Source organism: Larimichthys crocea, chromosome XVII (genome assembly GCF_000972845.2).
Source record: "Larimichthys crocea isolate SSNF chromosome XVII, L_crocea_2.0, whole genome shotgun sequence".
Lineage (NCBI taxonomy): Eukaryota > Metazoa > Chordata > Actinopteri > Sciaenidae > Larimichthys > Larimichthys crocea.
In genome coordinates this window covers 20,349,531-20,365,065 of record NC_040027.1, presented here as the reverse complement: position 1 = coordinate 20,365,065, position 15,535 = coordinate 20,349,531, and the positions used below count along the sequence as shown (strand labels likewise).

At 42.5% G+C, this 15,535-nt stretch overlaps 1 protein-coding gene across 2 annotated transcripts in view; it reads left to right on the top strand.

Moving 5' to 3' along the window:
• Positions 1–10,630, top strand: part of acbd6 (acyl-CoA binding domain containing 6) — a 29,879-nt gene extending 19,249 nt beyond the window's left edge. Inside the window, exons 7-8 of one of the 2 annotated variants that reach the window (XM_027290440.1) lie at positions 7,357–7,387; positions 9,822–10,630. In XM_027290440.1, the coding sequence (XP_027146241.1) occupies positions 7,357–7,387; positions 9,822–9,976 (186 nt within the window). In that variant the 3' untranslated portion in view covers positions 9,977–10,630. Of the gene's footprint in view, positions 1–1,116; positions 1,589–7,356; positions 7,388–9,821 lie in introns of those variants that run through there. The other variant, XM_027290439.1, reaches the window with a different exon arrangement.
• Positions 10,631–15,535: the final 4,905 nt, after the last annotated feature.

Below are 15,535 nucleotides of genomic sequence, written 5' to 3'. Positions count from 1 at the left end.
CTCTTTATAATAAGTCCAATGACAGCACAAGTGTAAATTATTGGTCCTGCATTTGCAAATGTGTGCGTTTGTGTCTGCCTGCCCATGTATGCATCTCTTTAAGTAGAGGAGGGCGATGTTTCTTTTAGCATTTTATGATGTTTTTTTTTTTTTAAACTCTTGTTAAATGGATAGAGGAGAATCTGTCAGACGGGTCTTTTAAAACTTTACCATTTTCAGGCAAAGAGGAATCAGGACACACCTCAGTAAAGTATAATACACACACATAAAAGGCACCATAACTACCACACACACTTGACATTTAATAAGTCACACTGTAAGGTGCTCTTATAGGATTCAGATTTAGTACTTGCTGCACATTAGCTCGACTCGATGAAATGCAAGCTGTTGCCGTGCCGTGTTAAAAGAGCCTATCGGACATAGATACAGTTATGAATCTATAATATGAGCACTCAGAAAAGAGCCAGCGACTTGACAGTAATAGAGCAGACTAAAGAGCCATTCCAGCAGGTAACAGTCCTCTTTGCCATCATCAGCTGTTGTTTCTTTCTTATTGGCCACTCACTGGGCCTTGCCTACACAACTATTTGATTTCCATCGTTCTTAACCATCCACATAAATTGTCAGGAGCATTAAAGCTGTCCTCGACCATTTCAGACAGAGGAGGGAGAGTGAGAGAGTGAGAGCTGGATTCAGACAGCGAGGGGAGGGGACGGGGGTGAGGAGAGAGAATAAACAAAGTAAGTGTTTTGCCTTCCATCAGTCTCCTGCAGTACTCAGCTTTATGAGTCCCTCACTCCAAATGCCTCAGCCGCAGCCCCTGCTGCCTGGCCATTGATTTTCATATTATACTCTTTTATGTATTTATTTATTTCATATATTTCTTTTTAAACATCATCGATGAGCCACAGGAGGACGAAGCGGGGGGCCTCTGACGATGTTAATTCTCAGTCTCAACCTTATCCTCCTCTCTGATGGCTTTAATGGAGGCTAAGGTGTCCCATGGGAACAAGCAAGCTTGGCAACATGGGGAGGGGAGGGACGTGCAGAGAAGAGGAAGATGTGCATGAGGAGAGCAGGAGATTTAGAGATTTTTGTCTGGTGTTTGTGTTTAAGGGTGGACTCACTGTTTGGCCTCTTGACCCATTAAATATCTATAATCCCTGGCATCCTCCAGGACCCCCCATCAGCCCTGTGATTCATTCAGGATTCCCACCATCCAAACTGTGTGAGCTTGATGATGGTAACTATCGGTGTGAGGAGGAAGGTGGGGGGTGGCCACCGGAGGCACCTGAAGGACACTCCCAGCCGGTGTGAAGGGCAGTGAGTTTTGGCGTCAGGCTAATTTGACCGTAGGTGGCAGTGCTCACACACCGAGTGGCAAGGTTACCTCTCCCTGCTCAGAGAGGAGACCCAGATTCAATTAGGGTTGGCCCCGGTCTGCAGATCCTTTTAACACAGGAGGGGCGGCCCAGTGCACGCACACAACCATACACAGCAAACACAGGGCTAACACATGTGCTAAGTACACACTTACACTGCATGTAGATTTATTACAAAGCTTACCAAAACATGTGTTTTAGTTTGATCTCCTACCTTCAAGATTTCTTCTGGTTTCATTAAACATTTTACTTTACTTTGGTCAAAATTATCATCTCAGTCATCACAGTGCAGGTTTCAGTTGACTTTCTTGTTGGTGCATATAATGAGGTTTGACAGTCGACTGCTGTGTGGTGGCAGATTTGCAATAAGATTGATTTCTTTTGTTTGTTTGTTTTTTTTGCTGTCTTTAAAATCTTTTAATTTCTTTTAAATGTTTAAATGTACCAACAAGCTGCTCATGTATGTAACAATGATATAACTTAAACATAGAAATAAAGCAGACTAAATGATGGATGGTTGATGATGGTTTCATATCTATCTACATCAAGCGGGTTTCAAGATGCTGCAAGTTGATTGTTTCAACATTCTGAAAACCAACAACTGCATGCAACAAAACAAAAGCTCATTCATAGTGCTGTATGATTTGGAAAATAGTAAACTGAAAACAATGCAGGATTTGGATGTTCTTAAAAACAAAACAAAAAAAGTGCATGATCATCAGTATGGTGCTTTGAGTTGTTTCCGTCTGGTCCATAATGTTGGTGCCACAGTAGCTGTTCTGGTTACCGGTGAAGGAGATTCTCCTCTCCTCCATCTTACTCGGATCTGTGTTCAGCTTTCTGATTAATGGCACCTGCTCATCATAATGCTATCTGCTGGAATCTGCATACCAATGATCCCAGTCGCCTATCGATTCACCCCTCATCTTCCCCACACACACACCCAAGAGACTGATCCTAAAGACTGACACACACACACACACACACACACTCTCCCTCTCTCCCTCCCTCCCTCCCTCCTTCCCCCGACCACTGTCATTATAAAAGTCAGCAGCTGCTGCATGCATTGATCATAAATCATAATTGCTTGTCCATTTTTCCCCACTTGTTTAATGTTGCTGTCAGGGACAGTAGGGGGGAGAAAAGGGGGAGGCGGGCAAAGGAAGAGAGGAAGAAAAGACCAGAGAAAGTTTATTGAGACACAGAAAAATTAGATAGAGAAAGAGCTGAAGGAAGAATAGAAAGAAATAGATCTAGTAAAGTTTAAGTTCAAACAAAAACACATGTATAGGATAGTTTTGCAGAACAAAGAGACGTCCTCACGCTCACTTCAGTGTAGTCCACAGCTAGCGGTCATTAGATGAACTGCATCATCTCTGCATTAGCTCGTTTATTCAGCTATAGTGTTTGACCCTTTAAGAAGCATGTGGTTTAAATCTCTGAAGACAGTCCACTGTCTCCAATTATAAGAAACTCTGAAAGTGTTACACTGCTCACTCTGGAAAATTAAAGCCCTCCTCTTATTTTGTGACGTAGCCAAGAAGACTGCCAATCACCTTGGCTAAGGTCTGGTTTGTTTACAGTAATTACACTAATGTCTCAAAATGACGGTTGTAATGATTTATCAATGTTAAATTCCAGCACCTTTTAAGGAGTATTTTTTATTTGCGGACAAAACATTTGTTATCAGAAGACCGTGATGAAGCCTTAATGTTTTTTGTGCGTCTCAAAATGACACTTAAATTATTGTTAACAGTGAGAATGACACAGTTCTTATTAATAGATATGAGAAAGGTGTCAAACAAAACAAAACATGGCGACACATAGAACATATTTCATTCATTCATAGAGAGAAAAGGCTTGAATTAACAGCAATAAATCAAATGGTGTTAAGGAAAGAAAGTGTACAGTGGCCTTCAGATCACCAGCCTTAAGGACTGTGCTCAACCTCCACTCACAGTCTCTTCCCTGACTCGGACACAGACAAACAAAATGAAACACAGACAGACTGAAACCTAGTTTAAAGCGGAGATGGACTCGAGGGACCTCTGTGTCCTATTTGTATCCCCTGACTGAGTTATGTTTCCGCCTCTGATATGCCCTTGATCCCTCCACTTAATTCTGGTGTAAACAGCTTGAGTTGAATATTTGGAGTATTCTTATCCCGTCGGCTGAAGTCTGTGAAGGCCGACTGATGGCGAAGTGAAGGCAGAAGTGAACACAACGTCTATGACAGTCCCTTTGTGTTTTCTCTGCAGATAAACAATGTTTTATTTGATCCTGCTTGGCCTCGGTGTGACTCGGAGTTGCATGGTCACTCTTGGACTCCTTTAGGATAATCTGAATGGAAAAAGACACAATTGTGTCTCTTTTTTCTTTCTTAGGACCAATTTTGGAATAGTTACAGTCTTACCTTTGATCTGTAAGGACTAATGAAGTAAGACTGTGCGCTCATATCTTCCCACATCCTTGATTTGCTGTCTTTCTCTTTCATCCATCTTGCTTCACATCGTTTGTGTGGTAGAAATGATAGATCGGTGCGACTTAAATTCAGCAAAACTGCAATTGTACTAATAGATCAATCCCTATCCATGCTGCTCCTAAGCATATTGCTCCACCCCATTAGGGTGATACACTACACAGTGCTGGATCTCTGCTGCTGCTGCTGCTGCTGGTATTGTGCAAGCAGCTGCTTTATTGAGCACTCTGCTGACATCCAGCACAGCATTTCTGCACCGCAAGGGGAAACTTTGGATGACATGTAAAAGCAGGGGTTCGGTGCGACATGCCTCCGTAATGGGATGGGAACAGGGGTGCACCAGAGATGAGGGGAGGGGTTGTGGGTGGGGGCGGAGGAGGTTGGATGCTACAGTAGCTAACTGCAGGTATATTGGGGGGGAAGAGTGGTGGGTGGGGAGGGAGTGTCTCTTCCAGGCTGCTTCCAAAGCAAATGGAAGACAATCCAATTTCCTGTGATTTCATCAAGCCTCCGTCCTGGATTCAGGGGCATTAGGGAACGCTGAGAGGACAGGCCGCTGACCCCTCACATGAACATGCAAGAAGCTTGTACGCTGCGCACATACATTGGCACGCTCAACAAACATGCACACGCAACATCCTGTATATCTTTATTCTCTGTCGGCTTTCAGTCTCACTGCACGTTCGTCAGCTCTGTACTGAATATCGCGCCTTCGCTTGTGAATTAACAACCACTCATTCTTACTTTTGTGTGTGTGTGCGTGTGTGTGTGTTCTTGTTAAGCAACAAACTGCAGATTAGTGCTTGCTGCAGATTAGGGCTTAAACCCCTTACACTTTAATTATAACTGTATGTATTTGTGTGCATCAAGGTCTTTCGCTTGGCCCCGACTGTAAGCATCTGTCACTGTCCCATTGTGCAGAGTCTTTGTTGTGTGTGTGTGTGTGTGTGTGTGTGTGTGTGTGTGTGTGTGTGTGTGTGTGTGTGTGTGTGTGTGTTAGACTCTAAAATAAAGAGAAAATTAGTTGAGTTTTTTCCTTTGTGGCTTTTATGGATATGGCAGAGCATCCTCCTTTTGTTTTCACAAAAAAAGCTTGGATTGTGCCCAGAGCGGGTGAGAATCAACATCATTGTGAGAGACAGACACAATGTCTGCAATACATCACAGGTTGCGATTTGACTCGCAGACAGACAGCATTGTTGTCCTGGGTTAACTATGGCACGCTTTCCACGATGGTGGCGATTTGCATCTGTGCTCTGTGATCCACCCAGAGGGAATAGAAAGCTCTAATCCAATCAGCAGGTCCCTGAAGTGCTGCCCCTGAGAGAGAGAGAGAGAGAGAGAGAGGCGGAGAGAGAGAGAAACACAACAATAGGATCACTGTGCACTGGGCCTAGCTAGAGAGGAAAGACAGGAAAGAGATGAAGAAGGAGAAGGAAAGGGAAAGGAGGCATTGAAGAGGATTGAGATTGAAGAGGAGACTCACTGGAAAAGGGAAAAGAGAAAGGTAGATGTGGTAATGAAAGAAGGAAAAAAAGGTGATGATGGGCGACGTAATGAAAGAAAAGAAATTAGGGTGTTGTTTGGAGGAAAGAGTCATCAGAAAGAAAAGAGGAGGAAGTATTAGAAGAGAGTTGAGGAAGGACATGGAGGTAACCATTAAAACAGGAAAGTGCACGAGAGGATCTGCTGTTAGAAGGCCAAAGGTGGAAAGATTAATGAATAATTTCACCATAACAGTTAGAGTAATTTAGAAGTATTTCCACTGCAGTCTACAGCACAGAGGGAAATGTCACTGCGCCTGCTGGTTTTTAATCTCTGAGAGTTTGAAACCTTTGTTCTGGCTCAACCAATGCTCTTGTTCTGAGACTGGAGGCAACAGTTTGACCATTCATCATCATTATGAGGTGCAAAGGCAGGCTGGAACAGTGATTAAGAGCTGAATCTCCAGTTGATGATGCCTGTCATATATTGTGTCTTATTATACCCCCCTCACACACACACACACACACACACACACACACACATAATACACACACTTCACCATCTCCGTCCCCAATCCACAGCTTTAAGAGTTATATCTCAACCATTGACCTCTTGACCTCAAGTATCATTTTTACTGTTCAAAAGACAGACACCCACATATCCGCTTGCACACACATGTGCACGCAGACCACCACTGATTTTCTGGTCACCCTCTCTCTGACACTCTCCATTGTCCCTGAGCTGTGTGTCAGGGACAATGGTTAATTTATTGAAAAGATAAATTGCAAATGTTCAATTTTTATTGTTAACAACTGATGAAAACACCAAAATCAACAATTAAGACTGATTTAACTGATTCCACAGAGCTTCATCGTTGTCTAAAAACTATTAAACACACACCATTGAGACACACAGTTGCACTGGGTGACATGTTCCTTCTTTACAATGAACACACACTTTATTTTGTGTCACTCCCACATACACATCCTGTAAACAACTAGTGTCACTAGTGGACTAAATAGTGTCAGTCCCCAACTGAAAATAGTCCTAGCAACTGCACTGCAACCTTTCTGTTGGGTAAAGTTTGCTCAAAACTATAGTGCCCAGCTGTTTTAGAAAAAAATAATAATAATTGGATATGGTTCATAACTGGAAGAAGCAGGGCTGGACAAGTTTATTGATATTATGAGTTTGGAAGCTGAGGTCTAAATCAAACAATACACCTACATATTTGGCAGTGGACAGGAAGTTACTGGACAGTAAAATCTCAAAATGAAGAAGTTTGTTTGAAAAAATTCAACTATATATTTGAGATATGTTTTCAAAGATGTAATAGTCATTAGGAACACATGGGATGACCTTGAGTTGAGCTAAGATGGACAGATGCTTCAGATCTCTGTTGTGAGCAGCTCAATGGGAAAACTTCAAGCTTCGGGCTGTTCTTCCAAGTCTGAGATATCTAGAGATATTTCTAATAACTATGAAATGTCACACTTGGTGCAAAGAACTACAAATGTAATGGCTGACTCTCCCATTTAGTTTTAGCACTGATCACAACATGGGTTGAGATGTAGTTTTTGGCCTAAGACTGGTCTGATGTTGTGGTTTAGATCCATAATACTGGAGGCACCTCCTCTATAATGTTTGTTCAATAGGTGGCTGGTTCAGGTTGATCAGAGCTGGAAGTCACCTGCAAGTTGAAAGATTTGATTTGCAGGTCACATGTTTCTCAAATCAATATCTCATCTTCCCATAATCCCTCTTTGGTACAATGAAAACATGGCACCCTTTGTCCACCACCAACAACAAGAAGAAGGAGGTAATTGGTATTCTAGTAGCTGAAAGTTTTCCTCTAAACTCTCGGGAACATTAAGCAAAGTAACTTGCAATTTTTCTCACACCCAGGCGATATTATTCCTTATATTATTCTTCAAACTTGCACTCTGTGGGGTATTTTATTCTCCCCTGGTCACAGGTCTGTTGATGTAAAGACTTGTTTTTGTGTTACAGGATAATGAAGGACAGACAGCACTACATTATGGTAAGAAGGCTTCTCTTATTAATCTCTATAGTCCAAAATGTTGTATCGTTTTTTTCTGCTCTAAAGCTTTCTGTAAGTGGTGTGTGTCTATTTTTCAAACGGTGAATATTTCATCGTGGTAAGAAACTCTTTTATCGTACACTGACATCATTATGTTGTCTGTGTGCGCACTCTCTCTCTCTTTATATACAGCAGCTTGTTTTCTGTACACACCCGCTCTTTGCCCACATTTGTCTCAAATTTGTCATCTTTCCCTCCTCTCCTCACCCTCTCTCTCCTCCATTCCTCATCTTTATTTTCTACAGTTGCTGTTCACCCAGTTTTTCTCATTCCTCTCTGTTGTATTATGTGTGTGTGTGTGTGTGTGTGTGTGTGTCCTTTGGTATGTATGTGTGGATGCCTGTCTGGTTTTGTTCTGCGTGTGTGTGTGTGTGTGTGTGTGTGTGTGTGTAATAATCGCCAGGCCTCCCAGAGGAAATCAGCACTGGTCCTTAGACTCCCCTGACCCTCTCATGCCCCAACACACATGTCCCTGAGGGGCGGTTCCCCTGTCCTCTGAGCCTGTGTGTGTTGCCGTGTGTTGGTGTGTGTGGCTGGACCATCTGTTGGTGGCGTTGGAGTGGGCATGTTGCATCACCCACCCAAGATCTACACACACAAATACACACACACACACACACTCAGCAGAGGAAGCCCCAAGGAAGAGGCATAAAAAGATGACTAATAAACATAAGCGATGAACTCCATGAGACAAATAGCAGAGAATGAAAATTCATTCCCACCTCTCTTTGCACAGGGCCACACTGGCTGGCAAGTGATTAATTGAGGGTTTACTGCTCACCATAAATTGTTCTCCTCCTCTACTGCTCCCCTGAGGGCCAGCCACTTTTTACAGCTCAAGGCCCAGGCGAGACACCCTCCACGCGTACACACCCACACGCACCGCTTGGCTAAATAAAATATTGTTTAGAGCAACAAGAGGAGGACTGCAAGCGTGGCTGGAAAAATAAGCCAAGCTTTGTTAGTCTGATTTGGCTACAAGATAAGTGGTTTCTTATAGTGTTTGGCACTTGCACACACCTCATACTATCCCACAGACACAACTCGAGCGTGCACACACACACTCGCGTACACACTCGCGTGCATTCCGATGTATCATCATCTCTCATGTGCACACACTCCTGGCAGCCCAGCCTGCCAGCCACCTCCTGGGCTGGAGGTTAAAAGGCCTGGCTGTCAATCACAGTGGCTGCTGACATCAGCGATCATGGCGCAGCACAGAGTCCGCTCTTTAAAAGGAGTGAGCGATTGACACCGTCAGAGAAGAGCACTCAGAACAAGAGAGGAAGAGAGGGGAGATGATGAGGGGGTGAGGTGCCAGAGGGACGAGAGGTGCAGTGGGAAAGCAGAGACCTGCTAACTGGGTTAAGAAAGTGCAAGCCCCCGCCCCTGCTTCCTCCCCCTTTATACACAAAGAGAGGAGACCCTTTTAGTGGGGCACAAATTGCCAATGGGGCAGAAATAAAGTGTTTGAGAGAACCACAGGTCCAGGCCGGTGTCAGTGCTGTGCCTGGAGATGGGCTTTTCATTAACTGCTGCATTGTACACACTTTATTAAACTACAGTACGTAGAAGAGCCTGGTACACACCATCTTAACAGTCTGAAATAAGCTGCATAAAATAAGTATGACATCTGTCCAGTAAATAAATGATAAATGACAAATGGACAACACTCTTTATTGTACATAGGCACAGAAGTGCTAACTCTTACTTAGCAACATGCTTACAATGACAATATATTACAGTGTTGATGTTCGGCAGGTCTAACATTACCACTGCTGCAGCTGATGGGAATGTTATTAGTTTTACAGGAATCTGGTCATCAACCAACCAAAGTACTGGACACTTTGAAACTTTGATCTGATGATGGAGCTAGACGCACAGTCAAAGAAACAATGTCTGTATCAAATTTTGTAGCAATCCGTTGAATAGATGTAGAGACATTTCAGTCAAACCCACAAATGTGAACCAATAATAAGTATAAAGAATGGACGGTGTATGCATGACGTCACCCGTAGGATTCAGGTTCAGGATTTTGAACCTCAAAATCTGTGGCTCTGGCTGCCGCAATGTTGGTAGTCCTGCTTCTTCCACCTCCTGGTAACTTTAAGCCTTTAATATAATTTGAACAGTTGAGTTAAAAAAGCAAAAAAACAAAACAAACACAAAACTTTGATTTTGCTTTTCGCTCTTATGGAAGAAAAGTCATTGGGATTCATCCTCTGTGGACCATGAATGTCTGTGCAGTGTCTTCTGTAGCTGACAACTCTGCACTAAAAAGAAAAATGCTCTGCAGAAAGTTTGCCTAAGTCTTTGCTTGACCTTCTTTTATTTCTCTTTTTTAACTGCAATTTTTCCTCTCTTCCTTTCATAGCATCGGCATGCGAGTTTGCCGACATCGTGGAGCTCCTGCTGAACGCCGGAGCCGACCCATCCATCAAAGACATGGAGGGCTCTCTCCCTGAGGAGGTCACTGAATCCAGTGCCATCTCCTCTCTCCTGCGTCAATACACTGCACCGAAAGGCTAGATCACAACCACCTACTACCACCACCCAGTCCCCGCCCCTGTCCTTGTCTCACTCTGTTCATCCTCAGCAGGATTGCAAAGGTTTTATTTGACTTTATTTTCGAATACTTGAGGTGAGTTTGATTTCGTTGCCTTAGCTCTATGAAACTACAGGGTGTAAACATTGGCCCTTTCATTTGATAAGACATGAAATGAAGCACACCGCATGTATTTCCATTGATCTAAATTGTATTTTGACTTATGCCCAGTCAGGTTGGGAGTTTTTGCTGAGGTAGCTGTACTTTAAATATCTCCCCTGAGCAGGACTGCTTATTGGCAATACTGGAATGACTGGATTTGTGCATCAATGTGATGAAATATCTGGATTTGTAGGTATTTAAGTCACTGGAAACAGACATTCCTGACCACTTATTTTATCTCTAAATGATATAAGACCTCTGAAAAGTCATATCACAGTATATATATCGTTAGCCTGAATGACATACCCATTTGGAAGATTTTATACATATCACCCATTCCTACTTCTCAGGTCTGACAACCAGCCAGGCCTTTTAGTCTGGGTCAGCCCTCTGACCATTTATTCATGATTCAGTTGTGTTACGTTCAAGGAATGCTTTAATCATTTGTCATTTATCGCATTAAAGTATTCAACAAACCTGTTCCCTCTGACTTGTTCTCTGTTCATTAGATAACTTACAACAGAGTGTCTAAAATTACGCAGTGTACCACCTCACAATATCTCGGGCCTCCAAGTACCACCTGTGTAACAGATGTTAAAATACAGCAGGCCGACCCAGTTCAGCTACGGACAGTTCATGCAGGGAGACAGTTTACTCCTAACACTATAGGAAGTAGTTTTATTATTGACTGTTGTTGAATCCTGAACAAGATCAAGAACCAGAGCTACTAGGATGGAAAAGATATTTTTGAACCATTCATTTTATCTACACTTACATGATTATCTCCTCACATTTTAGATCCTAACTAATCATAGATTTATGCACGGTATATAAAATATTACAGGCTGTCACAGTTTTCAAGTATTTTCATTCAAATTCTTTTAGTATTGATGGTATTGAATGTCAGAGATTCTTCTGCGTACAACCTAAGGGAGTTCATGTACCCCCAGTGGTAGTTGTACCACAGTTTGAGAACCAGTGACTTAAAATATCAGATGACCGTGTACTTAGATACTGTTGCAGTGATAGGCCTTGTACTTCCTAAACACATATCTAATTTTAGTGATAACCACAGTGAACTTAAACCATACATTATCCATACAGATTAAACTAACTGAGTCATGCAAATACAGTTTGGACACTTTATAATAAGCTTTATCAGAAAAAAACACAAAGCGTTTCCCCACAAAGCAGGCGAGAAAAAAAGTTTAATGCAAGAAAACTGAATTAAACCTGACACAAATGATTCCCCTGCCACGCCTGGCACCTGCCAAGAACGTAGCAGGATTGAAAGCAGCAGAGAGACAACAACAACAACAACAACGACTGTGCTCAAAGTCCTGACACTTTGCACGCTTTTCTTTTAATCCACATGTTTAATCCGCAGTCCACTCTACTGGTCCATCTTCACACAGCATATGGACAACATACTGTGCACACAACACTATACAAACTGCCTGTGTAGTATTATGTCATATAGGAGAGATCTCCAAAAATAGCCTACACATGGTCAAAGTCCAAATCTGCTTTACTCGTCCTCAAGCCTCTCCGATCAGCACATTTTCTCCGCCTCATCTCACACACACACTCCACCAGATGAGTATACACTAAATGTGAATCCGGGATCTTAACTACAGCTTCATAAAGACACAAATGCACATTTTGTACACAACAAAGCTTAATCCTTTACTCTCTAACACACTCCCTTGCTCCACGCTTCCCCCCGATGTTTTACTTAAATCTGCTTTGACACAAGGCGTTAGATAACCATCTCGACTTGTCTGGTTGGAGGCTGTCAGTCACTCACAGATATATGACAGCAGGAGATGGTCTACCCGGCATTGGTAGTCATCACCAGGGACACTGCTTCAAATTCAATTTTTGTTTTGACAGCTGTTGTACAGTTCCTGTAGTGAATTGAGATGCAAGTAAGCTGTACTACACATGAGGTGAATTAAAATATGTCCACATAATGTCTGTATCTGCATCCATGTCCTGTCCTTCGCTCCTTCACATCACATGGGAGAAAGGGGGCCTGGAGTTTTTTCCAAAAGTATCATCAGTCACTTTTGTAGACTCCAGCCACAGTCTTCCTCAATGACATTTTCTCCGTCTCCCCTCATGAATTTTGAGGAGGAACCCCTACATGAGTCGAGAGGAAACCTTTTGAGTATTCAACCTGAGTCTGAGACATGATGCGCTACAATCCCACAAAGAGACGACCAGTGACCATCTTATTGTTATGAATTCCATCCACATCCAGCCATTAGGCTGTTGGTGTATCTCTAAAGCCTGTTTGGGGCCCGGTGTTGTCTCCTCGTTGCTTCCTAAACCCCGTTATGTTGGCTTGAGGTAAGAGAGGGTGACGGCAGTCGTGCTTCCCCCCCGGCTCGTCTGCGAGACTCTGACACTAAGCCCATTATGCTTCCATTATGGGGCTTCAATTTTCCTCTGAGCTTTTCACTTTTGACACTGCAGCTCCCTCCTTCTCCAAACCGCAGACTCATGTACCCCCCACCCACCCAGGCCCATTATTGTTAAGCCGTTCGGAATATTTATGCATTTTTCAGAGGTGAAAAGTAATAAAATACGTTTACTCAAGTAGTAAACTTAAGTACAGTTTTGAGGTACCGGTACTTTGCTTGAGTGCTTCTATTTTGTGCAACTTTATACTTTTACTGCTCTATATGTTTGGAGGAAATTCAGTGGAGCTTTTTATTCCCCAATAATTCTTTATGGTGTCCCTAAGGTGCAAAACACAGCAACATTTCAAGAAACAAATAAGTGTAAATATGCCAGAGTTCACACAACATAGTAACAAAACTAAATACAGTGTGATATCAAAAGAAAATGTGTTGACATAATCAAATAGAGATGCTAAATTCAATTCAATTCAAAATACATTCAATATGTTGGAAAATTGTTGCTGAAAACGTGAAAAGACTTTGAACAATACATTACTGAAATGTGGAGTTAGAGGTTAAAACAGTTTTTCACCAGTTTTCAGTTCAGGATTTTGTGGGCGGTCTTTAAAGGGTGGCTCGATGACACACTGAGGCCACCCTGAGCATACCCCTGCACCTCTAGCAAAGAGATAGAGATTAATTCATCTCACTCAAGTGTTTCAAAGTTAGTCATGTCATTTTCTGAACTCATCTGACACGTTTCAGTCGATTCAAAATTGCTGCTTGACTGCTCCTGTGAGTGGGCGTGGCTTCAGCACATTCAGAGGACACACCCCCACAGTCCTGGAGCTGAGAATTCATTTTTATCCGATTTTGACACCTAATTTCATAAACATGTCGACATTTTTAATCATTCAAATTTGGCTGAGTGGATAATAACACCTACTTCTTTGGTCTGACAAATTCAGAACACTGACTAAACATACATGCAGGCAGACGATCCATGTCCAGGTGTATGAATAACTAGGTTTCATGTAAACAGTAAGTATCCAATATTAAAAGCATAATAACTTGAATACTTATGTCCCTGTAAACATCTAGACAGCAGAGTGAGAGTATTCTGTCCCGGATTTGATGACCATGTCGTTGGTGATGCATTTGTGGACCTTACCCCTCTCATCACTGCCCCTTTTCATCTTTCTATCACCATCCTTCTGCACACTGGCTCTCTCTCTCTCTCTTCTTTTACCTCTCCACTCCTTTCTCTCTCCTGTAAAAGCAATACCATGTCGCTGCTTTGGCCAGCTCTTAATGCAACCCTTTACCCCACCACCACCACCACCCGCCATCTCTCCCCCTCATCTTCTCTTTACACTGCAGCACCCCCCACACCCACCCCGAGCAGCATGGCTGGGAACCCAATAGTAAGCAGAAATCCCTCTCTGCTGCTGAAACACTAATATGAGAGGCTCATTCACTGGTGTCCAGGAGTGTGTGTGTGTGTGTGTGGCTCAGCTCTAAAGCTTTATGTGTGGTTTATGGTGATGAACAAGCGTTTCTTCTATCCACCAACACCAAAGACTTTGGATAAGCCAACAAACAGTAAGAGGTCTGATTTGCACTGGAGGCCTTCAATACAGCAAACATATTATCATCACTACAGTATTTGTCATGGTTCGGGGTCATGAACCCTCCTCCTTTGCGTTACCTGTCATATATCTGATATGTGCAGCAGGATAATTATTGAGTGAAAAGGGCCCAGTTTCAGATTAAAACAGCATTGAGCCTCCAACCTTGAGGGTGTCATTGAAAGGCCTCTGTTTGACTCCAGTCCCTGTTTAAGACTCACTCAGTCATCCTGCGGATCATTGTTCACCGCCGGCTGGATGGAGTCGTTTGGGGAGAAAAATGTCCTGTCTTGATGCTGCAAGATTGACTTTCAGGCCAAAACAAATCCTATCTATTTTGCATGTTAATTTATTCCCTTTTGCTTCAGACGAAAAAAAAAAACTGTTTCCTTCAGGAAGTTTGTAATAAAAGCCTTGCGATCAATGATAATGGCATTTGTGCTTGTGTTTGTCATCTTCGCAAAAGCAACAGTGGTGGAGTTCCCACAGATTTATTTGTATACTAGTGCTGTAAGTGGCGTGTAAATTATCCTAACTGTCTGTGTGGCTTTTTATCTTTGTAAGGCAGTACTATTAGAGCCTATCCATTATTGCCCATAGCCTGGCCAATCAATGCTTAAATAAAAATCAGCTCAATTTGTGGCGTTTTATGCAAACGTGCAAACTCCTACCAGGCTGACTCTTTGCTTTTTGTTTTTATAATGTAACAGGAATAGCTAAAACACAAAGGAATCGATAACACTTAAGTTTGGGTTAGGTTGGCCTGCTCTCAGACAAGTGCTGCACGTTGCTGCATACAAATGAGTTTCATACAGATGTACACTGTGGTGTAATTTCATTATAATTCTGTGCATAGTTAGCCAACACCATAGTTACAGGGAATAAATCCACTGTAACCTGAGAGGTTTTAGCAATGCAGCAACTGCAACTAAGAGCAATTGTAAAGGCTGAGCACACACATGGTTAGGGCCATAGCTGAGGTCATGTCTTGCATGTGGTTTCTGGTGTTTTATCCTTTTTATTAGACAGACAACAGTAGAAAGATGGCAGAAAACTAATGGAAATAAAGCACACAGTTGGACATGAACCAGTAACATCATGTTTCATGGTCAGCCTCTTAACTCCTGTGCCACTAGTTCAGCATTGGAGAGTTTTTTTTAAGTCTGATTCAGATATTTTTAGCCATGCTAGCAGTGTGACTTTGGGACAATATTGACCAGTTTGGTCGGCCAAAGATCCAGATTAAAACATCTCAACTTCTTCATGGACTGCCATGAAATCAGAAATTCAGGATCAGTTGTAATAATGTTGGTTGATCCTTGAACTTTTCATCTAGCACCACCATCAG